This window comes from Amblyomma maculatum, chromosome 2 (assembly GCF_055883805.1).
Source record: "Amblyomma maculatum isolate TAMU_Amacu chromosome 2, ASM5588380v1, whole genome shotgun sequence".
Lineage (NCBI taxonomy): Eukaryota > Metazoa > Arthropoda > Arachnida > Ixodida > Ixodidae > Amblyomma > Amblyomma maculatum.
This window is the reverse complement of record NC_139345.1, coordinates 206,322,615-206,349,691: the sequence shown is the minus strand read 5'-3', so window position 1 is coordinate 206,349,691 and position 27,077 is coordinate 206,322,615. Positions and strand designations below refer to the sequence as shown.

The 27,077-nt window shown below is 47.9% G+C and overlaps 1 protein-coding gene across 2 annotated transcripts in view; it reads right to left on the bottom strand.

Annotated features, from left to right (window-relative positions):
- Positions 1-16,534: 16,534 nt before the first annotated feature.
- Positions 16,535-27,077, bottom strand: part of LOC146201115 (calpain-5-like) — a 96,252-nt gene continuing 85,709 nt past the window's right edge. For both annotated transcript variants that reach the window (XM_084595645.1, XM_084595646.1), the window contains exon 13: positions 16,535-16,747. In XM_084595645.1, the coding sequence (XP_084451771.1) occupies positions 16,562-16,747 (186 nt within the window). In that variant the 3' untranslated portion in view covers positions 16,535-16,561. The remainder of the gene's footprint in view (positions 16,748-27,077) is intronic.

Here is a 27,077-nt window from a genome sequence, read left to right as displayed (position 1 = left end):
ATTTACTAAAGGTTAGTAGTATGTATAGGCGCTTGGGAAGTCACGTCACCGCAGCTACTGCCGTTAACGCGTGGCTTGGCCGGTATCTCGGTAAGATAAGCACGTGTGCATGCTTCACAACAATTCTCCCACCTTAAGGAGTGAAGCGGTCGGGGCATCCGGTATTCCTTTTTGACCTACGCAGTGTCCCTCCACCGCCACCTGTCACCGGTGCCTCGTTTGTACTGTCCTCAGCCTACGCGCCTGACGGCGTTTGCATGTCAGCGCTTGCTTGACACTGGCTCTCGCTGCTTCCGTGCACTTGAGACTGCGGCTCTACCGATACGCTTGGGCTGTCTTCAGCCGTTGATGCTTCCGTGGGGGCCTCGGGTTTAACCTCCGCTCCTTCCACACTGGTTATCCTGGTCATTAGCTCGTTGCTCCCCATCTTCGGTCTTTACGGTTGTCATGCGCGAGCCCTCGGTGGACTATACGACACCTGGTTTCCACTTGTCACCTGCTCCGTAGTTTGAGCCAGACTTCCTTGCGCAGCGGTTTGCCATTGTTGCATGCACTTGCAGAAGGGAAAGGTCACGACATGATTTTGTGCAGAAACAGCGCGGCTCGTAGCCGAGAAGCATGGAAGCCGGGGTTTTCCGTTTAGATGGGGGTAGGCCGATAATGATAAAGGATGTGGTTCAAGCGAGCTTGCAGACGACCGCGCGTGTTCTTGCTTAGTCCTTGCTTCAAAGTACGTACCGCCCTTTCCCCCAGGCCATTAAACTGTGGCTTGTAAGGAGCTGTCCGCAAATGAATGATGCCATTGCGCACCAGATATGCCCTGAACTCCTCGCTAATAAACTGCGGCCCATTGTCAGCCAAGTCCTCGGCAAGCTGAATCGGCTGAAAATGGTCTGCAGTGCTTCAATTGTTTTCGTTGAAGTGGCAGTCTTCATAGTGGCAACCTCGATCCATTTCGTATGAGAATCGACCACAACCATCAACATGTGACCTTCCAAAGGTCCCGCAAAATCGACATAAATTCTAGACCAGGGCTCTTCCGTTTTCGGCCAAGGAACGAGTTGTTGGGCAGCGGGCATGCTGCCCCATTCTATGCATGTTGGACACGCGTTGACAAGCTTCTGAATGTCCCGATCGATTCCTCGATACCAAAACCAAGCCAGACCGAGCCAAGTTCTTCATGGCCGTTATACCTTGATGCGCGTCATGCAGCATACGCAGCACTGGTAGCCTCGCAGCCATCGGAATTACCGCACGATGACCCCTGTATACAATTCCATGGCTGCACGTCAGTTAGTCCTTCCTGTACATATATGCGCGTAACGGCTCCTGACTAGGCTGGAAGTATCGTGGCCAGCCATTGTGAATGCATTGGCGGACTTGTGTGAGGTCACTCGCTATCACTGCCCGTCATCTTGGCCAAATCATTCGCTGAGAGCGGACCAGAATTTAGGTGATCTGTTAGAAGAACGTAATCACACGCATGATCTTCTGCAGTCTTAGCGTTCTGCTTCTCCCGCACAGGCAAACGGCTAAGGGTGTCGGCAGGAATTAGCGCCTTCCCTGGCTTGAAATGAACTTTGTAGTTGTAGGCGCTGAGCAGGAGAGAGCAACGCTGAATCCGCGCAGCGGCCATGACTGGAACGGGCTTGTCGGGGCTGAAAAGGCTCACGAGAAGTCTGTGATCAGTGACGAGCATGAACTGATTCCTGAGCAGATATTCCCGGAACTTTGTAACACCGAAGACTATCGCCAATGCCTCTTTTTCAATCTGCGCGAGGTTGCGCTCAACAGCTGAAAAAGTTTACGATAGGAACCAGATTGGTAGATCTTGCCCATTTACTCTGTGGTATAGTACAGCGCCAACGCCACACGATGATGCATCGGTTTCCAAGAAAATGGGCCTACTTGGATCTTAGTGCGCCAAGAACTTTGCTTCCTCTAGCAGCTGCTTCGTTGTTCGGAAAGCGCTATCTTGTCCCCCCCCCCCCCTCACTTCCAGTGTGCGTTCTTTCTTAGTAGTTCATGCAGCGGCTTCAGAACCATAGCCAAGTTTCCCAGATATGCGTGGTAATAGGTTACAAACCCCAAGAATGTCCGCAGTTCCGCAACGCATGTTGGCTTCGGCATCTTTGCTATGACGGCAGTGTTTTCTGTCTAAGGTAACAACCCGTCCGCACTTATACGATGCCCCAAAAATTCAACTTTTGCTTGCCGAAACTTACATAAAAGGAGATGCAACTTCACACTATGCTGCCGGAAACGCCTGAAAACTTCACGCAGTGTGTCAGAGTTCCCGTGTTTTTCCGCGACTACTACGTCGTCCAGGTAGACTTGAACGCCCGAACGCCTTGCAGGATGCCTTCCATAAGTCTCTGAAAAATTGCAGGAGCTGAGGCTGCACCACACGGAAGACGAGTGAAGCAAAACAGGCCTTTCGGGGTGTTTACGACCAAGAGCTTCCTGGTTTCCTCGTCAAGCGGCAACTAATTGTAAGCACCTTTCAAGTCGATAGTGCTGAAGACTTCATCCCCGTTTAGGGTGGCGAAAATATCCCGTATTTTCGGCAATGGGTACTGCTCCGTAGCGCATGTAGAATTTGCGGTAACCCTAAAATCTCCACACAACCGAATGGAACCATTCTTGATCACGGAAACCAGAGGCGTGGCCCAATCCGCACATTCGATAGGCGATAGAATGCTGTCTTTAACAAGTCGGTCTATTTCATTAGACACTTGCTACCGCATTGCATATGGCACAGAACGAGCTTTGCAGAAACGCGGCTTAACATTTTCATGCAACGGCAGATGAACTGCGGGACCGTTAATGCGCCCTCGACCTGGTGTAAACAGATCACTGAACTTTTCTAACAGTGCGCTAACCGAAGGTTGGTGCGACAAATCCTCCTCACCAGGAGTTGTATCGCTGGCAATGCTGAGGTCGGGTCTTCCGCTATGCTCAAATGCTCTGATGATGTCACGTCCGCACAAGTCCGGGCCAGCGCACAGCAGCACGGTCAGCGTCGCTTCCAAGGTTTTTCCCGCGTACGAGACAGGAAATTTGAGCTGGCCCTTCACGGGGAGCTTGCCCAGAAAGCAGGACAACTGCAAACACCTCTTGAGAAGCGCAGGCCAGACATGCCGATGCTTGCAGTAGATTTTACACGTAACGATGGAGACCGGCGAGCCTGTGTCTACTTGCATCTTGATCGGAATCCCGCTCCAACGGAATGTGCGAATAATGGGCGTGGTCAAGTTAACAGACGCAGTGTACAAACTAAGTAGACAAAGCTCGCTGCCGTCACTCAAAGTACCACTCCTGGTTGTTTCAACGCGCCCATTTTAGCTAGTTGCCCTTTATGTCGGCAGTGAAAACACTCCGCCCGGCGAAGCTTGTCCTTCCCTGCCTTGTGCTCAGTGCTACCGCAACACGGGCAAACGTCACCTGGGCTTGGTTTAGATGTCGTGTGCGTAGGAGTTTTGTGGCAATACGGTTGGCCTTACAGCTTGCTCCTCACGGCATTTATATTGCCATGTTCCTTTGTCTTATTCATGTGGTCTTCGTTAAGGGCTGCCATCTCTGCCACTAACGCTATATCCTCGGCTTCTTACAACGTTAGCGAAGCTTTTGATAAGAGTTTCCGCTTAACGCCGGTTTCACGCAGACCGCAAACAAGTCTGTCTCGTAACATCCTGTCCCTCGCATCGCCAAAGTTGCACCTGCAGGCTTGCTTTCGAATTTCGGCATTAAAGTACTTCATTGTTTCATTCTGCCGCTGGCATCTTGTGAAGAACTTGTAGGACTCCGCAATTTAATTGCCTTGCGGCGCGAAATGCTCAGCAAGCAGCAGAACCAGCTGTCCGTAGGTGAGCTCTTGAATCTTGACCAGCGCCGACTGTTGTACTTAAAGCTGCCGTTAGATGAGCCCGTCGTTTCTTCGAGTAATGGATTCCGTAAGCTTCCAAATAAGACTCCAGACGCACCTGGTAGGCTTCCCAAATCTCTTCCGCTTCATAGAAACCCGGCGGTCCGGCGTGGGCCGCCATGGAGCAGACAGTGCCCGGCTGTGGGCAGCCTCGTCGCCACTGAAGTGAATCGACATGTGGTTGGCGAAGAACGAACAAGCTTTATTAAAGGTTAGTAGTAATTATAGGTGCTTGGAAAGCCACATCACCGCAGCTACTGCCGTTAACACGTGGCTTGGCCAGTATCTCGGTAAGATAAGCACGTGTGCTTGCTTCATAACAAAGGCTCAAACCCAACCACCTCTCTGTAACCATATAATTGTTATTAAATATTTAACCACCACAACCCGGCCACGTCCGCTGCCTCATCCTTACAGAAGAGAAAATAGAGAAGAAGAAGTGGAGGAGAAAGACTCGCGTCATAAGAGCCATAGCGGCTTCGAGCCGCACGAGAGATGCCAGCTCGGCGCAAGAGCTGGCGACAGCGCTCGCTTGCGTCGGTACCAAGGCCATGACAATTTTATGCGACAGAAAATATGAGTGAGGAACTTTGGGAAAGGAAGAATCTCAGAAGAGGCCAAACGCGTCCTCGTGGCGAGGCCGATAGAACGTAATATAGAAATTATATGGATTCCAGCGCACGAGTTTATTGCAGGGAATGAGGCTGCACACGAGCTTGCCCGAGCTCTCTATCACCTGTCGGCCGTAGAGCAGCCCTCTCGCATAGACATGAAAGATAGCTTGATTTCATGCAACGAGATCACGGAACATTATAAGCTTAACAGGAGGGTCTATCCGCGGCCCGACCGTTCCCTCGGAATTGAGGAGGCAATTGCGTGGAGAAGATTACGAGGGGGAAATCATATAAGCCCCTTCTGGGTACACGTGGCAATTTCTAAAGAGGAGAAAGACCAGTATTGCATAACATGCGGAGAGAGGGGCACACTAGACCACGTAATTTGGGAATGTGCTGGCAGCTCGGGCGCCGAGCAAAATATAGAGAAGCGTGGGAGACCTTGCTGCGGAGCGAGAGCCACGCTCAACAGCGACAAGCCATCCGCCTGGCAGCTGAGGCCATGAAGCAACAATGTGTCTTCACCAGACCTTTTGCGAGGCTCCCGAGTAGGGCTCCCTTAGGCCTGCGTGCCGGGGGGTCGAAAAAAGTCTCATTTCGGTGGAAATAAAACATTTTAATGATGATGACGTCCACCACCAAAACGGTAGCGGGTGCAATGACGGCCTACAACAGATAGAAAATTAGCTGTGGCTTAGCTATGGTTAAGCCTGTGTGATTGCGAAAGCAATACCTCCCTGGCTGCGCTTGGCTCTGCTGGTGGTTTGGCATGGCTTCGCCTTTTGTGCAACTAAAGATTTACTCTGGACACAACATAGTTTCTACTATTTGTTTATTTCAATGAACACGCTTTGGTGGTCCGTAAAGTAGTGACTCTTGGTCTGAACACTGGCTCGCTCACTGAACTTCGGCGGCCGCTTTTCGATGGAGGCGAAAAGCAAGGTGCCCGTGTGCTGTGCGATGTCAGTGCACGTTAAAGAACCCCAGGTGGTCGAAATTTCCGGAGTCCTCCACTACGGCGTCTCTCATAGCCTGAGTCGCTTTGGGACGTTAAACCCCACGAACCAAACCAAACCAAACTTGTAGTATGCCGTCGGGCTCGTCATTCTGCGGCATAGGCGCGTTGCTTAGCCAACCGCTCTCGCCTTTCTTCATCTGTCTCCTCGGCACGGCGCCGGCGTTTGCGCGCAGCACGTCGTTCCAATGATGCCTTGTACAACTCCTCAGACATGACTAAGCGGAGCGCGCCTGCGGCGCTCCGTTATCCTCTCCTAGCGAGCGCCCTCACGCGGCGGGCCGAGGAGGCCGTCACGTGGTAGCCGCCGCGCCGAGCGAAGGAACGACTACGGGCAAAGAGACGAGTTGGGGCCCTTGAATGAATGAATGAATGAAAACTTTATTTCCACCGAAAAGGAGCCCTTCATCTCCCGCCCCCGGCACGCAGGCCAGGTAGCGGGTCAGGAGGGCCCCGCAGGCTGAGGTAAGGTGAGGTTACAAGCACTCTTCACGGCCTCAGCCGCCAGGCGGGTCGCGTGCCGCTGAACGGTGGGATCTCCGCTCCGCAGCCAAACCTCCCAGGCTTCTCTACTATCAATGTTAATGCCGGCGCCTGGAGAATCGGCGCATTGCCATATTATATGATCTAGCGTGCCTTTTTGTCCGCAATTTTTACATTTAGAATCTTCTTCCTCCCCGGTCTGTGTTAAGAAAACCCAGACAGGGCAGATGTAGTTATCGGCTTGTAATCGCCTCCAGATGCGTGCTTCATTGTTAGTGAGAGACCGATCTGGGGGAGGGTATACTTTTCGATCTAATTTGTAAGATTCTGTGATCTCATTGTATGTGATAGCGCAATCTTTAATTCCCTTGCATTCGGGCTGTTCTACCGCTGCCCGGTGGTAGAGATCTCGGGCCAGCAGGTGCGCAGCTTCGTTGCCAGGGACAGATTCGTGTGCTGGTGTCCATATGATGGATATGGTTCTACTAATGGGATTTGTGAGAATCTTTTTGGCCTCCTCTGAGATCCGTCCTTTTGCAAAATTCCAGACAGCCGTTTTGCTGTCGCTGCCTCCTCTGAGATCCGTCCTTTTGCAAAATTCCAGACAGCCGTTTTGCTGTCGCTGATTATAGTTTTGGCCTGTGTACCAGTGCATGCGAGCGCTATTGCTACCTCTTCAGCTGTACTAATGTCACGGGTGCGTGTTGAGGCCGCAATTTTAGGTGCACCTTCTCCATTTACTACTGCCGAGACAGCTGCTCCATGTCGTCCGCATGATGCGTCTACATAAGCAACTTCATCGACTGCTTTGCGTTTCATCCTTTTAGCGATGGCTTTGGCTCTGTGTTCTCTGCGTTCTTTGTTGTAGTCTGGGTGCATGTTTCGAGGTAAGGGTGGTACCAGTATGTGTTCCCTTATGTTGGGTGGGATAGATGTTTTCGTCTGTGGGCCTCTGTCTGATTGGAGTCCGACCCAGTCTAGGTAGGCTCTGCCTGTCTCCGTCTGACTTAGTCTTTCCAGTTGAGAGATTCTGACAGCTTCAGTGAGCTCTTGCCATGTATTATGAATCCCCATTTTCTCCAGCTTCTCTGTTGATGTGGAGACAGGGAGGCCTAGTGCGCGTTTGACGCATTTTCGAATTATGACGTCGATTTTTTCACGTTCTGTCTTTTTGAGATTGAGAAAAGGTGTGGCATAACATATGCGACTGATGATGTAGGCCTGTGTCATTTTGAGTAGACTACGTTCCTTGAGACCGTGTCCTCTAAGCGCTACTCTTCTGAATATGCCCGTAACTTGGGCCCCTGCTCTCCTCTGGTTCTGACGTCACGCTGTCACGTGGTAACCGGAGCAAAGGAACGACCTCCACTGACGGCAGAAAAGTGCTAGCAGTATTGCTTTCGCAATAAAATATGGCGGCAGGCCAGCCCCGTAGAGCCAGGAGCAGCCACCACAACCACCCCACCTTGGATGCCTAAACAGTGATATGTTGTTGTGGCTTTAGGAAGAAGGAAAAGAAAATGCGCGGGCCTGCTACTGGCTCTGTAGCTGAGCCACCTCCGCTGCCTCGCGCGGACAGAAGAGACAATGTTGAGAAGAAAGAAAAGAGACAAAGCTGAAAAGAAAGAAAAAGAAGAGGAAGAGAAAGACGCGCGCCGCAACAGCCGTCGTCCACCACCTAAGTAGTGGCGGGTGCAATGACGGCCTACAACAGATAAAAATTCGGTGCTTGGCTAGCCTCCACCGCAAGCGGTGTTGACCTACCGTCCCGAGCCCCATAGGGCCAGGAACAGCCACCCTTCACCCTCCCCCCCCCCAAGCAGTGATATAATTGGTTCACAGGAAGGGAATGGCGCAGTATCTGTCATGTGGACACCTAAACCGCGCCGTAAGGGAAGGGACGAAGGTGGGAGTGAAAGTGAAGAGAGAGAAAGGGGAGCCGTAGTGGAGGGCTGCACAGTAATTTCGACCACCTGGGGATCTTACCGTGCGCTGACATCGCACAGCACACGGACTCCACTTAGGCTATTTCCAAGCCTGACATGACCTTCAAATGACCTCCAATGGAATAGTTTAGAGGAAGGAAAGGCGCAGTATCCATCAAACTTTCTTCGTAGACACCTGACCCACGCCATCATTTCTAAGCGTTATTTCACTTTCAGCTCGGCATGCGAAAAGCGTAGATTCGCTCCAAAAACAGTGGCCGTGACTTAGCTACGCTAGAATATACGTAGCAAAAGCATGTGTGCTTAGCCCTGGGCTGCCTACTTCTCTCCAATCCGATCTAATCTCATCCATTACAGTGTAATCCAATCCAGTCTAATTTAATCCAATCCAAACCAATTCAGTCAAATCAAATAGTCCAATCAAGTACAGTTCATTCCAGCGAAATCAATAGGCGAAAAGCAAGGCGCCCGTGTGCTGTGCGATGTCAGTGCACGTTAAAGAACCCCAGGTGGTCGAAATTTCCGGAGGCCTCCACTACGGCGTCTCTCATAGCCTGAGTTGCTTTGAGACGTTAAACCCCACCAAACCAAACCAACCAATTCTGTCCAATTAAATCCAGACCTATCCAATCCATACCAGTTGAATCGAGTCCGGTCCAATCCAGTCGAATCTAATCTAGTCCAATCCAATCCTGTCCAATACAGAGAGTACATGCTCGCCTGAAATGCACCGCTAACTAGCCTCTTATCATCACTATTATCATCTTCATGTTAGAGAAGGAGAATTAAGATGCGCTACTGATTATGTCTAGCTATGTTGTTGCATTAAAGACGAAATAATATCTTCTGGTTGCTTCTTGATTGCCAGACAGCGCGGCGAGCGCGTGGTGTCCGCCAGCTGCGGCTGTTGCTCGGCAACGGCTCTGCATCTCGCTACGCGAAACTCCTCGTTCGTGGCAAATGTAATTTTCGCTACAAAATCGGCCCCGCCGCGGTGGTGCAGTGGTAAGACGCCCAACTACTGTGCCGCAGTACCCGGGCTCGATCCCGATAGTAGGCAGCTGCGTTTCGATGGACGCGAAACGAAGAGGCGTCCGTGTGCTGTGCAATGCCGGTGCACGTTAAATATCCCCAGGCGGTCAAAATTAATACCCCGGAGTCCTCCACTACGGCACCCCTTTCTCTCTTTCCACTTTCACTCGCTCCCTTCCCTTACGGCGCGGTTCAGGTGTCTACAGAGCAAGTGTTGTGGTGGTGGTGGTGAAAACGTTTATCACAAATAGAGAGTTACATGGAGGTCATGGAGGTTGCTCTGGGGTCTGGCTTAGTGCCCTTCGCCTCACAAGCACTAGGTGGAGTCGGGGCCCCCGTGGCTTCCGCTGCCGCCATTGCTCGTTTGACCAACGCCTTTTGGGCTTTCAGGTCGGAGCAGGCGAGTAGGGTCGCCTCCCAGTCCTCCCGGGTGGGGTTTGGGTTAGGTGCAAAGGCAGGGTTAGAGGGGCACGCCCACACCATGTGGAAGAGATCCGAGGACATTTTCCTACAGTGCGGGCACTCCCCGGAGAAGGCATTGTCAGTGTTTAAGTGACGCCGAGCTCATCATGGCGTTCGTAAGGAGGCGAAGTAACACGCGTTCCTCCGCTCTCGTTAACCCTTTACACGGATGGGGGTAAAGATTGTGTCTGTTTTGGTACAGCTGCGTAATTTGTCTGAAAGTGTAGGCTGGTGTGAATTCTTCTTCTGAGGAGGATGGGGACGATGTTGCTCGGTTAGAAAGCGCGCGGGCGGCGGCATCTGCTGTTTCGTTTCCTCCTAGCCCCGAGTGGGCCGGAGCCCAGACTGTGAAGCGACGGGATGGACCTCCCATGTACGAGCTGCTTTGCAGTAGTCGGTAGGCCAGGTCCGAGCTGCAGCCGGTAGGCCAGGTACGGGACCCAGCCCTGTTGAAAGTTCCTACACGTCCCTCGCGAGTCCGTTATGATTGTTTTGGAATAGTGTGTGTTGCTGCTAACGCGATGCCGACCTCCTCTGCCTGTATTAAATTTTGGGCTTTACATGTGAGCCACGCTCACCGTGTTGGACTCGTGGATCACTGCCGCGGGCCGGACGCGTCCACATAGCACACTCCAGGTTTCCCTTCGTAGTGGCGAGCTAAGGCCTCTGCCTTGGCCATGCACCTACCCTCGTGGTCGTCCTTGGACATGTTAGTTGGGAGTGGTTTTACATGCAGGGTATATCGCCGCTCCTGGGGAAGTCTTACTCTTTCCTCGGTTACAGTCGTGTGTTGTATGTGTAGACGGGTTAATATGCGGCGCCCCGACGGTGTCTGCGATAATCACATGTATTGGCTTGTTAGATGGGCTTCTCTTAGCTCCTCGAACAAGTTCGTCATACCCAGACCTTAGAGTCTCAGGTTCGACGTGATTATAGAGCGGTCGAGGGCCTTTTTCGCTATTTCGAGCGTGATCGCCTCGGCGATGTTCTGGTCATGTTTCTTGAGGTGGAGATAGGGGGTCGAGTACATGATTCTGTAGTCGTAGAGTATCTTTGCTTCTCAGTCCCCCTTTCTTGTGTGAGACTGCGAACCATTCGGCCCACCTGGTCTCCCAACTTTTTTAGCTTGTCGAGCGTGGACATCGCTAGCTTACAGTGGTGAATGAAAAGACCCAGGACTCTAATCTCCTCTCTCTCGGGTATCGGTTCTGATCCAAGTCGCAATTCTGTCTTGTCTGCATTTTTTGGAGGGACGAATATGGACGAATTGCGATTTTCTCGGTGAGCAATGAAGGACGCATTTGTTCGCGTACTCATTCAAAGCGGTGGCATGCCTCCTACAAGCTGGCCTCCATTTCTCCCAGGGAGCTCTGCGTGGCCCATATGGAGATGTCGTCAGCGTACAGAGCGTACTGGACACCCGAGACTTCCTCCAGGTGGACCGGGAGATTCTTCATTGCCATGTTGAAAAGCCGCGGGGATAGCACCGCTCCCCGTGGTGTTCGATCCTCTTGTGCCTAATAAAATGGGACCGTGTTCTGCGTTCTGGACAGGCCTACGTTCTGGAGACGTAGGCCTGTCTCTTTGAGAGGAAGTATATAAAATACTCGAACGCTTTTTTTTCACACCCCATCTCCGAAAGGTGTTTCAGGTTAGCCTCATGCGTTACATTATCGAAGGATCCCTTCAGATCTATAGGGCCAACACTATCTTATCCCCGTTCGGACGTTCTATCGGATTTAGTTTCTCTGCTAAGCAGTAGCAGGACGTCCTGAGTCGATTTATTTGGCCTGAAGCCATACATCGAGTCGGTGAAGATTCGCTTGTTTTCCAGATACTCCGAACGTCTGTCTCTGACCATTGTTTCCATCAATTTGCCCTCGCACGACGTGAGAGAAATGGGCCTGAGATTGCCCGTACCTATGGTTTTGCCCGCCTTTGGGATGAAAGTTATGAGTGCCGTCTTCCATTCGGTGGGAAGAGGAACTTCGCCCGTCCAGATCGAATTAAAGTGTTCCAGAAGAGATTGGTACGCCTACTCTGGTAGGTTTGCTAGGAGTTTTGCCCTGATCCCATCCCTTCCTGGCGCGGTCCCACGTTTCATTCTCGCTAGGGCCGCCTTGAGCTTGTATAGTTTGAAAGGTTCACGTAGCTCAACATTTTCTTCTCCACTGTACCTGCAAGCTTCTCCCCTTGGGTGAACAGGCGCGCCGGCTGTTCAGGCGCAATTCGTGACGCTCCGGCAGTTTCCAACCGCGGCGAGGTTTAATATGTTGTGTTCCAGCGAAACTGAGCTGCATTTCGAACAGTTTATCTCAGCACGGTGGACAAAGTGACATGTGAAGGCAGCAAGGCACACCGTTGCGCCAACATGGCGTATTAGCCGGCCGGTGCGGCCAGGCCTGACGCTGTTTGCCGAACGGCTAGTTTTCCTAAGTGTCGCGTTTAACAGCTGGACGGTAAGGTGAGAATTGTTGCATTCTTGACTTTGTTGTCGAACTGTGCAGTATTTCAGGCAGTCTAGCTCAGTACGGCGGCGACTGCGCTTGACAAAGTCGCGCGTGACAAGGCGTGCTAGCTGGCCGCCGCGGTGACGTGATATGGAGTGAAGCGGTTTTGCGAACGGCTAGTTTTGCGTGGTGTCGCGTTTAACAGGGCAACCGCAAGGTGAGAAATGTTTCATTCTTGTCAAACTGCGAGGCATTTCGGGCAGTTTAGCTCAGCACGGCGGTCTGCGCTTCACAAAGTCGCGTATGAAGGGCAAGCCAACATGGCGTGCTCGTCGGCCGCGGTAGCCGCGGTGAGGCCAGGCCGCGGTTTTACGAACGGCTAGTTTTGCGTGCTGTCGCGTTGCATTTAACGGGACAACGTTAAAGTGAGAAATGTTTTATTATGCGGCAAGCTTCATTGATTCAGCTGTTCAGTGCTCTTGAGGAATATTGTTAGTTTAGTGGCTGTTTCATTCACTGTAGAAATGCATTTTTAATACCGCTGTCACACGGGCATTTCGAAGGCCCTCGAAACGACTGCCTGTCGACTCGAAGGCCTTCGAAAGCTGCCACACGGGCGTTTTCAATGGCCATTGAGTCGATAGTCTATCGAGTCAACGGAACAGCTCAGAACTCTATCGAGATCTCGAAGGCCTTCGAACGTCGCGCAAGGTTGCTAGCGTTGACCCGAGGAGCGTCACGCACACACGTGCACAGCGCGTTTACAATACAAAAACGTGAAAAAGCGTTATTATTGTATATATTTAATTTACGCGGTAAAATATTAATACCCGTAATAGTTTTAAAATAGTATCGCTCTTTTTTTAGGCGTATTATTTATGTACTCTTCTCTACTACTGTCTGTAGCATGCGCCGCCGAGAAAAACAAACACAATTAAAAGCACAGTCGTATGAACGCCAACGCGTTAAAAAAAAAAAAGCAAGCTGTCCTTGAATAACAACTAAACACCTGCAGTTACTAAAAAAAGGTAACAGCTATATTTTATTTTGCATTTATAGAGAGATTTTAGTTCTTTAAGCAAAACCGAAAGCAACGATAGTAGCGCCATAAAAGTTTGGCGCCAAACACCAGAACTATTTCAATAGCCTTCGAGTTTTGCCGTGTAGCAGCGGCACAACTCCTTCGAGTTTGATCGCGATTGAAAATCTCGAAGGCTATCGACTCAATCGCCTTTGAAAATGACCGTGTGACTAGGGTATAAAATAGGTTCCGTTAGCCTGCATTTCCTGACCTCTACGGTGCAAGAGTAGATTTTGTATTTACAAATGACAGCTTTTCTGTTCTGGACCATAACTGCTGCTCGCCAAGTCTTTAGTACGCACCCATATGCACAGATGTGTGCGCGGTGAAGTGTCCTTGCATTTCATTGAAACCTTCTGCATCATGTTCATTATTTCCTTTTCCTGCAGCACTGCATGGACCCAGGGACTGCAGCCGAAGCACGGCAGATGCGACGAGTGAACGGTGTGACCTTCCCCCAAGCGTCAGTACTCCTCTCTGCCCTGAACAAGGTAGCCGCGACTGGGACTGTGTAGTTTATGTATAATGCCTGTTTTGTCACATATCATTTGCCATAATTCAGAAATCAACGTTATGCTATTTTTTGTCTCTACCTAAGTGCTGTTTCTCGCCTTGTGTATTTCTATTTTTCTTTACTGTGCACATCGCCTAATGTGTGCCAAGTTTTGTCAATGCATCAGTCTACATTTGTTGCATCTCTGTGTTTTATAAGCAGCAAAATAAATGTTCATTTCACAAAGCACTTGGAGTCTTTTCTGTAATACTGTTTTGCAAAGGCTGTGGCACAGCTGCGTTGATGGCCAGTTTAGAGAACTGGGAATCTATTTTTCATGTTATGCATGCTGAAAATAAATGGGAACACTAGCAGACCATATAAAACCAAAATAATGCTCCAAAAGGGCAGCGAAGGGCGCAGCGCATACTAGCATTCAAATCGCGCGCCTTTCAGCAAGACCGGAAGTAGTTGCCGCCGGCCGCTTGGTGCGCTACACTCAAGTGGCTGGAGTGACCTGGAACGGAGGATACAAGACAGTAACCTAGGTTTTAACCTGTCATATAGATTAGGTGGAAAGGCGGTAGAGCAGCGCCTCCCCGGTTTGATGTATGCAGACGATATTGTGCTGCTAGCTGAGAGTCTGGAAGAATTGCAAACTCTAAGTATTGCGGAGACGAAGGGGACGCTCTAGGCTTCAGTTTCAGCGCAGTTAAGTCGGGTCTGATGATTTTCAACGGCTCAACTGATCAGGGTCTTAAAATACAAGGCCATGAAATACCTAGAGTAGCAGAATATAAATATCTGGGGGTATGGGTAAACGAAGGATTGGCATACATTGGAAAGCATGAGCAATCACTTAAGGCCAAAGGGTGAAGGAATGCCGGGATAATGAAGCATAAGGCATTGTGGGGATACAATAGGTATGAGGTTTTGAGGGGTATTTGGAAAGGAATTATGGTGCCCGGACTTACTTTCGGAAATGCGGTTTTGTGCCTAAAATCAGAGGTACAGTCGACATTAGAAATAAATCGGAAATCCGTTGGACGATTAGCACTAGGTGCCCACGGCAAAATTACAAATAAGGCGGTACAGGGAGATATGGGCTGGGCATCTTTCGAAGTACGGGAAGCTCAGCGTAAAATATTATATGAGGAACGCCTGAGGAAATTGGACAGTAACAGATGGGCAGCTAAAGTATTTAAATACCTGTACTTAAAAAGCGTTGACTCACAATGGAGGAAAAGAATTAGGAAACTAAGTAGTAAGTATGCTAGTCACAAGGACGGAGAAATAAAGAGCATTAAGCAACAGGTGAAAAACACAGAAGGTAAAAATTGGATAAATTCGATGGAAACAACAGGTGAAAAACACAGAAGGTAAAAATTGGATAAATTCGATGGAAAAAAAAAACAGAGTGTGGAATTATACCGTAAGTGGAAAATGCAGATCAGGAAGGAAGATTTCGTTGATAACTCAAGAGGCAGTGCCCTACTTTTTGAAACTAGATCAGGGTGCCTTAGAACACAGAGCTAGAATAAGAAATTTAACAATGGAGATGACGCATGTGCTGTATGTGGAAACTCCAGTGAAACAATTGACCATATTATACTCGAATGTAATGGTATCCATCCGGAAGTTGATGCAGGTGCAATCACTGTTCCTGAAGCTCTGGGGTTTAGAGATAACAGTGGCCGGGTGAATAAACTGGCGGCGGAAACTAGCAAAAAACGACTGGAAGATTGGTGGCTTAAAAGCAGAGAAGTGACATAATGTTAGTAATGTAGGAACAAAAATTTAATAAATAGATTGATGGTTTAGTTACTAAATCAATAATTAAGATAGAGGGATAAAAATGAGCATGATAGCTACTGCTACCACCCCGTTTCAAAGGGGACGCTCCTATGTTCCATCCATCCATCCGCTGGGCCCTATGGCCTATGGCCCTATGGGAGTGTCCGCTCTTTACGTAAAACGAACGAGCGAACAGACTTGGATTGTATTGGATTGGATTTGCTGGCCTCACTCTTTGTAACGGGCGGGCATCGGTGTGGCTAGAAGCGCCCCCTTTGTAACGGAGGTGGTGGCCGCTGCCCCCATGCTCGACTTTTTTTTTCCTCAAATATTTTGTTCTTAATTCTTATTGGCAATTCTACTTCTAACCTTACGCTTCATTTTGGCTTTCATTTGATTTTTGGGCCCCACCTGGCGGCAGTAATCACAAAACGTTCCGTATTTCTTGCACCACACAGTAGACAGCACTGCCCAACTTCCTGAAACTCATGGTGCGGCTTTTACTCTGGAAATTTGTTAAAAGTTTTTTTTTCCCAATTTTCTTTCTAAAGTTCGGGGTGCGGCCATTACAAGCGTGTATACGGTATTTTATCCTCTGCTTTAACTTCAACAGCCGAACGATGGCTATGATTCTGGGTTCAGAGTGATGAAAAAAACCAAAAAAAAAAAACCGACGAAATAGCTTCTTTGTCGTTTCAACTCCCATAATGTTGACGACAGCATTATAGAGCCAGCCTGCCTCGCTACCAGGCATCACAATTAGGTGAAGAACCAGCCATTATGTCGCAAATTAATTGTTCATCCCTCACGGGACATAAGCTCTACTTTGAAGTTATATCCATCACACGCTGCTGTTGAAACCGAACCCGTAAATTCAACAATTTAGGCTCGTAGGGAGAAATAACGTGGTACCCCATCCACATACGTAATAATGACAGGAGCAAAATGCAACAAAAATTTGGCGTCTCTGCTCCCAAGACCCTCAGTAAGAGAGTGGTTAGTGTATTGTTTTCTTATTAACATCCCACATTCACGCCAGCGCGAAGGGTCGTCCGCCCCTGCTGCACGCTTGCTCCGCGGCAGAGAAAAATTTGATATGTGCATCGCCACGCGACACGCTCGTGTATGGGTCACAGCCTCACGATTTCGGTTTGACGCGTGAAAAGCGCCAAAGATTTCTCTTACGCCCTTTCTCACATTTGGTAGTCCCTGATCACGGTAAAGAACGTGGGCTGGAAGTACTCTTGCAAACAAATAATTTATTTCTCAGACGGCGAGCAGGTCATCGGTGGTGGTGACCTCGACAAGCAGCGTTCCCAGACTACCCTCGTTAGGCGACCGGTTCCGGTGGCCGACCAGCGCAACCTCCACTGCCTGGTGGTCGCTGCCCGCAGGGGCCTCCACGTACGCCTTGGCCATGTACACGTCCATCATAAGGTGGCTATTCCACACCTGCAAGGCAGTACCCAAAAGGTTTCATTTTAGTCGGCCGCGGCGTCAACTGCGAAGAAAGCAATATGAGCTCGTGAGGAAGCAAATGACCAACTACAGTACAGCTAGCCCACGAAACAAAACACAAAAATGGCAGTGGCCTAACCCAGCTAAGCCAGGATATATAAAGCGAAACCAGTAGTAGCCGTGGATAAGATTGAATCGTTTCTCTGTTCTTGTCGCATCTTCTCTGCCGCCTTGCATGGTCGCTTTGCAAGTCTGCTCGCTTTTTGGGAGCTTCTATCGCTAGTTTAGCTCTCTCAGCTTCATTTTTCCTATGTGCCGCTTTTTCACAACGATCGTGATGTCGGCAAGATAGGTAGATTCGGCTTGTAAGCAAGCGTAACGAGCGCTCGCATTAAGTGTTGTTGCCTCATTCATGGCATATCACTACAGACTCGCCGCAATTCTCAGCGTACATATAAGACAGACTTCGCAAGTGAGCAGGTACTCCACAGCTTACATTACCCACTGTGGCGCAGCACATAAAAAACACCGCGCATGCGCTGCGACGCGCATAGCTAAGTGATGACATTATGCGCGGCGCTCCATGGAGACCAGCGATATGAATCGGTACAAATGAGTTTGCCAGATGTGTGAAGAAGAAAAGGAGATGTGTGATGTAGAAGAAGCGAAGCAGAAGCAGAGTTGAGCGCCGCCCGCTCCATGCACCACATGTGCGAAGAAGCGGGCGGCGCGCATGCCTTGCGCAGCTAGGCACGCGGCTGAAGATCAAACTGTGGCGTACGTGAAACGAGCTGCAGCTAGCCCAGTGAAGCTTTCCCTTCAAAAATCTTGCAAAAGTCTCGAAAACTTTCCAAATGGCTACGCACACCTTGACCTCAATAGACATGTTTTAAAGGCGTCTGTGGCTGAAAGTTACTCAGAAGCATTTCGAAAACGTTTAGATAATGTCCATGGCAAGGAAGCACATCCTGACTGCCAAGCCACTGACAGAGGTTGGCAGAACCATTGGCATCACCATGGCAAACGGATGTTATAGAATCATGACAAGCAATTTCGACATTCTTGTTTTATCCCAACAGTGTTACTCTGATGTCCACACATACCTCGAGGAGCAGCTGCAATTGTAACTCTGAAAGTATGACAGTGTGACACCATCCTGTATGGTGGAGTCAGAGCAACCACGCTCTGGCAGTCCGTCACAGTCGTCAGTCAAGTTTTTTTGAAGACAAAATTCTGTATAGCCCTTGCTGCGAACTGCTAAATGCTTCGTCAGCGCCACGTGTGCCCGCCTCTGCTCTGCTCGTCGTTATCACCAAGCGTCACGGCAGCCTCTGCTTGCAGCTTTCCTTTCGTTCTTGTTTTCCTTTGGCTTGATATAAAAACCCAAACCACGCTATAAACCTTGGTCTTTCTGCCTCAGCCACCAGTCTCATTGGGTTCTGGCGGGCTCTGCCGCCGACTCGTAGGCAGGCGTCCGCCAGCCGCTGGGCGGTTTGCAACAGCCCTAAGGTAGCCAAGCATGTTAAGCCATAGCCAGTCTCGATGGAAGCGCTCTTTTTACGATTTTCGCAATGGGTTACGGATAGCTGACTGAGTTTGTTCATCATGCTCTGAAACACAGGAAAAACACGAAGATGACACTACATGCACTTTGTGGTGTCAGTGTTTTCGGGTACTAGTCATCCCCTCCAACAGGGTTCGTTTCCGCCTTCCATCGCATCAATAGGGTCACTGCAGCCTGACCACTTTTCCGCTGCTGTTCCGTTCACGCGAAGAACTGGTTTCCAGTCTGCCACCGTGCGTACGTCACCTCACCGATGTTTTATAGCTAGCTGGTGCATTCTGTGCATTACTAATAGGTGCAATAAACAGCCCTTTAGCGTACATGCCTAGTCCCACCTATGGTTTCCTCAAGCACAAATTCCTCTGCAGTTACTGCTGCAACAATTTGAGACTACCAGTTCAGTGCATAAGTGGAATGAGTGCTCAGAATTGGACATGGTGCAAGATGTATAGGTGAGGACACAGCGGCCTGCATCAGTCTCAAAGTCCCATATTTGGGCTAAGCGATATGAGATGAAAGTTCGATCAAGCCTGTCTGTGGGTGGCAATGCTTTTCTATGGTGAATGTGCACTCTTTGAAGGGCAGTTTCTCTGAAACTCTGGCCGATGATGAAAAGAAAAGTTTCGTCACATTATTTTTGTATAGGCTCATTAGTTTAGCGGAGCAGTGTCTTCGTGCATGCTTAATTACCTAAATGCGCAGAAAGCGATGATTCCTTTGCCCACTCCACACCTAGTCATTAGTTTCCTAGTTGGCTCATTACTTTATTCTTTAAATTAGTTCAGCATCTGTTTCAATTTCTCCGCACACACCACTCATTCGTACATCGCTTGTTCATTAGTTGTTTGCACGTTCATAATTTGTTCCCTCGCCGGTGTGTTTTTCATCAGTGAGAAACCATCGCACTGCTCCGTAACGAAAATTCCCGAATGAGAAGGTCGTGGCACCATCAAGGTGGCACCAAGTCTGAACTTCCCAAGGACACAGACTTTGGCACCTGGCCAACTCCTTAACTTTTACAGCTGGCCCGCCTATACTGTGGACTTGGAAAAGCTTTGGGCCTAATCCGATTTCAGAGTACTAACAAGGCACTAATTTCAGAGTACTAATAAGGCACCTTCTTAGAGCGTGGTGTGTTGCAGCATCGAAACATGCAGCGGTGCACACACACAACATCTAGCGCCACTCCTCTTTCAGACTTCTGCTGTCTAAGGTCGCCTGCCGAATTTCAAAAACTTTCAAACATGCAGAATGACTGTCACGATATTAGAATGCTGCTACCTTGGTGCTATTTCACCTTCATCACTCTACAAAGAAAAAAAAATGAATTCAATAATGAGATAACTTAAAAAAGCATGATTTGCACTACCTTGCGTTGATACCCCGTCCGACTGTAGCATTCCCACCTTCAAGATCTCTTATGCGAAGCAGAGTGCGTACAAGCGCTGGAGGTGCCAATTTATGTCCGCACATTGTTTGTACATGAAGAGGGTGGTGAAGTTATCTTTGGTCAAAGAACTGTTAAAGCAGCCTAGAGCAGCACAGCAAATAATAACTTACAGTATTCTGACAGCCATGCAAAGACCAGAGCATATGCAAAGGTCAGCAAATTGGGTATTGTCATTTTTGAAAAGCAACTGATTGGATACAGCCGTGATACCGTACGCATTTACGGTGGAAAGGAAATCCTCTTTGAGGGAAGTGCGGTGTCCTTAACAAGACACAATATGTTGCAGAGCTCGAAACACCAAATTTTCATACATTTTTCAAAATATGTTTTAGTGTCATTGCACATGAAGGCTCCATACCTTTAGTGCCAGGAAGAGAAGAAAAATACATCTGGGCCTTCATCTTCAGGCTCCTTCAAAGCATTCTGCTCATGAATGCTTCTGGTGCACATACACTAGATTGCTAATTACAAAACAGTCTCTAAATGCAGTTATATTAGTATTTTTGGTTCTTCTTTGTACTGGCTCTGTTTTCAGATTCCTGCACAATATTTTTTTTTTCCTTTTTGTCAACTGAATTATTTCGTTTCAGAGCATGCGTATTGTTCCTTCTCTATTCATTACTTTTGTCTTATGAGTTATGCATATGGGCATAATCATATGGCAGTTATGCATGAGTTATGTACTACTGCTTATGACATGAGATGGACCGAGGATTAGTGAAATTTTCATTTCAAAATAAATTTGAAAGTTTATTTCTTTAATGCACATCACAGCGAGAAGAGGGGAGACTAGGCAAAAAGCTGCACAATACAGCTGAAACTTCTTTTCCAATATTTCCATGATAAAACTTCCAATTTTAATAAAATACTTCATTTATTCATTTAGAACGCTTATAAGGTGTTTAATTTAGAAGTACATAACTAGATTCGTATGAAGTTACTTGGGTGCAATCCACTGCGCTGCTACGTTTCGTGCAAAATAATGATTATGCCACAAGCAACAAGTTCTCTATCAAACTCAAAACACGAGATGTTGCACCTCTATCAGAACCTTTATCCTCTCGCTGGGTTTTGGCGCTGTTTATGACTAGTGTGCACAAGTGTTTTGCTTGACAGTGCAGAGAACTTGTTAAGTATAATCCAGGAAATGTCAAAGAACAGAACTAAATTGTGAACTTAACAACGTTACAGTGGCTAGACTATTTGAAGGGTGATTACCGCCAAGCGGCGCGTATGGGAAGCACTGAAGCCACCTGGCGATGCATCCACTAGGTGGTGCGTTCTCCCGCTTACCCATTAGGTCAATGGATGAAATGCAAATGTGATGGGGGCATCTTGCCTTTCTTTTTGTGCAAATTCTGCTTGAGCGTGTAGGATGAGCCGATGACAGAGCTTGGTTTGGTTTGTAGGGTTTAACGTCCCAAAGCAACTCAGGCTATGTGAGACACTGTCACTGTAGAGGAGGACATCGGAAATTTCGACCACAAGGGGTTCTTTAATGTGCACAGCATGCTTGGAACTGGGTACAAAAGCAGGTGCAAATCGTGCTTGGAAGAGTTGTTCAATGTGCATATAGTATTAAACATTGCTTCTGCAATGACATTGAATATTTCAAGAACAGAGAGGATGCTTCAGCACAATGCTGCTAAATTGCGAGCTGCATATAAATAAATTTCGTGTCATATTAGCTTGAACATTTTATTCCTAGCAGACAGTAAGAGAACGATCGAGGCCAGTCCCCATGTCTGGCGTGCTTCAAACCATTTGTCTGATTTTTCCTAATTATGTATATTGAAAACCGCTCTAAAGAAAAAAAATCAGAAAGATAGGCTAGCTTCCACCACCTGCAGGCCCAGAAAAATGATAACGTACAACGAGGTGCTACGGCCGCTGTCCCGTGGGGAGTCTACGAGTCCACAACGGCCACTTGACCCGAGTTTCATCTTGCTTTCAATCCCACGCATGGACACTGCCATTCTGTCACAGAGATGGGAAACTGATGAGTTCAGTGCGGTGTCACTGTGCAGTGTGTGCTTACCCAAACCTGGCATGGGTTTCTGTGTGCTGAGAAACATGATGCTTACTGTAGGAGCTTAACACGGTAACTTGACTGTGAAATGTTTGTGAGTGGAGTTAAACTAGCGCTGGAAAACATTGGCGACCACTTTTGCATTCTTCAAACCGGTAACAGTGTCCATGAAATGTTCAAAGGCAGACTCTCTTGAAGTGTTCCCATTCGCACAAAATCTATAGCTTCAGCGTTTTGATCCTTATTTTCTTGATACCGGTGCTCACTTTGCTGTAAATGTGTTTTACTCTGCTTCAAACTATTGCAACTCAACTAGAGCGTGATCAAGGCTGAGGTGCTTGTTTGTGTTCATCTACATCGTAATGTGGTGCGTCGAAAATAAAAACAGTAACAAAATTAAAATTAATGTAAATATTTGTTGACGTTTTAGCATCATAATACAGGTGTTTTGTTTTTTAAAATGGTTGCTTTTACTTTTACATTCTCTAAAACAGAGCACCTTAGTTTTATGGCTTTCTCCAGCTCATCCTGTATCAGGGTTTCCAGTCTCAAAATGGTGCCGCTATCTCCTATTTGCTTGTCTTTTGCTCACTCTGACTTCAAAAACAAGTCCTGTTCACCTCTTTTCTAAACTCAAGTCTATGAAGTTTTCGAAAGACTGCAAGCTGGTGATTGTCAACATCTAAGCTAGCATAAGGGAGCATTTCGAGAGAAAACTGAGCGTGAAATTCTTGCAATTGTGGCCAAGATGTCGGGGTGAGCACTCTGATAGCTGCGAGGTTTAAGAAAGAAGCTGCCTCGGGCTTGAACAAGAACATCTTCGGCGGAACTCAACCTGTTTGGGTACTAGAAACAAAAGTTTGAGAAACACTTATCACCAACCAAATTACTTATTAGAACCAGACGTTTCGGGACCAACTTGGTCCCTTCCTCAGGGGCGACTAAAGTTCAAGGCCCGCAGTAGCAGGCAGTGGCCTACACTTCCCCTTTCTTAACACGTGGCTAAGGTCTAAGGGCTGAGGTCACTATGGCAGTATACAGTCCCATAAAAAAGACTGAACAATGTGAGAATATCATGGTGAGAAGAGATGGAACAAAAGAAACAAATAGTTGTACTTTAAAAATTTCTTCAGTTCTTTAGTACAAATTGTCTACATAATAAAACTGTTTCGCACAGAAGAAAATATTTTTTTGGCTCACAAAAGAACAGCCACGTTAAACAGCTTGAGCAGACAAACAATGAAATACGATACCAGATATAATGATATATCGCTAATAACTATCGAATTCTTGGGATTTATCAGTTTTTCCATTGCCTCTATGTAAAAATACACAATATATATACATTGATCGATTATCGGCGGCACATCAGATACAACGATGGCTTTACCGCCACCCAGTAGATGTTTACCACGAACTTTTGCCTGAATGTTTGTCAAAAATAAAATACGAAGAGAGTGACGTGAAAACTCGACATATGGCGAAAATGGATGAGCGCTATCATCGCAATCCCTGCTTGTCGCCGCACGAAGGGTGTGGCCGTTTCGCCATCGCCAATTGTGCCAGGGCTGCCGTTGTTGGTTACTTTGCGCCAAATTGACTATTTTATGACCCCATCTGGTGGTGAAAATTTCACTTTGGCTACACTGAAGCTCTATCTTGCCGCATTTACTAGCAGTATTTTTGTTGCTTTAGATACATTAGCAAGCAAAAAGACTACTTATTTGCAATAATTGCTGTCGTAGGGGCTCCATGCAAGCGCCGTGTTCGCGATGCTGTGCAGTGGCACGGAATTTAGGTCTCTAGGTGCTCTAGTATAGCTCTAGGTTCTCTAAGCGCACGTCAAGGCAATGCCCGGGAGAGATTTCACTAGTCCTAGTTGATGAGCAAAGGAGCCGTGAGAAAGTACTGCTTCCAGCTCCTGAGGCAAATGGCAATGCAACTCTAGCAGCAGATTCCCTAATGCCTCCTCTGCACTTCGAAGTGTGTATGCCATCAATCCTGATTGCATAGAAAGCACGAAGAGCCGTGAATGCACGATGATTCTATTGCTGCAATCTTTTTGGATGTTCCGGACTTCATCGATCTGGAGTCTGAAATACGATACAGTGAAATCTCTTTACTATGAACGTCACATTACCGAATTTTTCAGATTTACGAACATTTAAAAAAATTCCCGTGAAAATTTCTATACTATTAATGGAAAAATATTTCACTACTACAAATTTCAGAATACCAAATATTTCAGATTAACGCACATAATTTTTCTCATCTGCAGAAATATGTCATTACTACGAATTACATTGAGTTCACTGCAGCTTTAATTATATCATCACCCTGCCATGCCGGAAATTGCAGCCAATCACCAGACTTCCGCCATTTTTTGCCGTTGTTTTCAAGCAAGGGGGGCGACTGAGTCAGTAGTGCTATGGACGAGGCCTCGTAAGCTACCTCGTCTTTTATTTGTTCGTTTCCCGAAGATGCAGTGTTTTGTATGGTGCTAAGTAGAAGTGCGTGACCATGAGTTTCGCCGGTTCCTTTACAAAAAACAAGCGACGAAAGTTTTCGCTAAAGGAGAAGATGGAAATTCTCCACGATCTGGACGCTGGCAAAAAGCAAGTTAACTTGTGCAAAGAGCGCGGCATTGCACCGTCAACTGTTGCAACCATCCTGAAGAAGCGAGAAAAATTCACCAGACTTTATCGGCAAACCCAGCTTGATCCCGCTAGAAAACGTCTGCGACTTCGCAATTACGAGAAGGTGGACGAAGCTGTCCTTGCTTGGTTCAAGGAAACTAGGCTTCAAAATATTCCGGTGTCTGGACCGATGTTGCAAGAAAAAGCCCGTTCATTTGCCTTTGCCTTCAATATCACCGGATTTGAAGCTGGTTCTGGCTGGCTTTTCCGTTTCTGACAAAGGTCTGGAATTACTTGGCAAGTAATTTCCGGAGAGGAAGCAGCTGCGGACAAAGAAGGAACAATCTTGTGGCGTGAAGACCGCTTTCAGAAAACCACCGAGGATTACTCAGAGGAAGACATTTTTAACGCCGATGAAACAGCATTCTTTTATTGGCTTCTACCCGACAGAACAATGAATTTCAATGGCAAAAAGTGTAACGAAGGGAAAAACTCTCGTGTCAGGGTATCCGTCCTGTTTTGCTGCTACGCACTGGGAACAAAAAACTAAGGCCTCTAGTCATAGGAAAATATGCCAGCCCTCGCTGCCTGAAGAACGCCGTGTCCTTGTAGTGTGAATACAGGGCGAACAAACGAGCTTGGATGACGCGAGAGTTGTTTTCTAGCTGGCTTGTGAAGCTAGACGATCAGATGAGGACAGATGGGAAGAAAATACTCCTCATCGTGGATAACTGCTCCGCACACATCCTGAACATGCGCCTCACAAATGTGCGTCTAGAGTTCTTGTCCCCCAACAACACGGCATTGCTCTAACCCCTCGACCAGAGGATCGTTAAAAGCGTCAAAGCTGAATTTCGGAAGCACTTGGTGCAGTGATTGCTCATAAACATCCGGCTTGGGCTTCCCACTATAGATGACATCCGCCAAGCCGCAGAAATGCTCACTGGAGCGTGGTGCAACGTCAAGGAGTCTACCATCAAGAACTGCTGGCGGAAAGCAGGCCTTTTTAAATCCGCACAGGAAGACGACGGTGTGGGCACAAATGTGCTGCCTCGTCCAGGACAAATTGATGTCAGCAATGATATACTGGATGGCAGTGGTGCGTTGTGGAATAAGGTGAGAGAGAAAATGTCCATAAACCCGTCAGTAACGTTTGCAGACTATATTGAGTGCGACAGCGAAACTTTAAACGACAGTAGAGGTCGCCGATGAAGACATCGTCAGCAGCGTGCGAGCAAAAAATTGTGATGATGACCAGGATGACAATGACGACAACGCAGAATCATCGCTCACGGACCACGCGGACGAAGCTGTGTCTTCTTTTAATAAGTTGGCATCGATTTGCAAGCTTCGCGCTTTCATCGCATGTTGTGACGAAGTGCCTGATGCTGTGCATAGGGAAGGAAAAAGTGCTCGTTGCGTTGCTGTTTGATGACTGTCTGACCCGCGTGGGAGCCCTTTTTTAAAGGTACGACATTTTCATTGAATAACGCATTTGTTGCCCTTTATTTTCATTACTACAATATTTCAGTATAACGAACGATTTGTGGGGGTCCCGCGAAGTTCATTGTATTGAGACTTCACTGTAGCTGCAAACAGCAGTGTAGTTGATCGTGTATCATGTTTGACTTTCTAGAAAAAATTTTCCAGCGGCTTTCTGGCACGCAGCGCCATCTTACAAGGACAGTTGTGGTGAATGCCCTTTCCCACACATGGCACAAGGAGTATTGAAAATTCTGTCTTTTCCAATTTCTAATGCGGATGCAGAGCGCATATTCTCTTGCGTCATGTTCACAAAAAGAGACACCCATGACAAAATGAAGCTGGATTTACTTATGGTGATTCTGCAAATCAAGTTCGGTCTACGACTTGAAGGGAAAACAGCATCTACATTTAAAGTTCTCACTGAGTTGTTGGATAGAAGGTGTCAAAATTACGTTGGCAAGAAAACGATATACTCTGGGTAAGCTACGCGCATTGAAATATAATGTATTTAATTATTTACAGTCGAACTCGGATATATCGAATTTCAGTTATATCGAACTCACGAAATATCCCCTTGAAAATCCCATGTAAAAGTATAGGAAAACCGCGTCATATATCGAACTCAATTTCACCGGTCGTTCGATATATCGAACTCCACACCACGCACTGGAAAGTGTGCCTTTTCCAAAGGCGATCGCATCACCCTCGGCCGTTTGCCGCGTGACGTTTTCAAGCCGCGCGCAGAAGTAATGAGAGGGGACAGTTCAGCTAGGGCAGCGCCGCGGCCATTCCTTAAAGGCGCACGCATTTGCGGTTATCGTTTCCCTCCCGCGCGCCAGCACGTGACGTTTGCAAGCCATGAGCACGAATGAACCACAGAGAGCCGGTGGGAACTAGTGGGGAAAAACGCGACAGAGCGAAGTGCAAGGGTGTGCCATTCTTTTGCCAAGCTATCTCTCTCCTTTCTCTTTCCCCGCCTTTGTTCACAGTAGCACGCGCTACGCATGCGCCAAGCCAGCTCAGCCCGTTTTCAGACAGAACGTCGGACGCTTTCCCCAGCGTGTGTTGCGAACCCTCTGCGCGCAGCTGCTGACACGCCTGCGGAAGTTAACAAGCGGCAGATCTACCTTTTTTTTTTTTTCCGAGAGTCGTCTATTTTT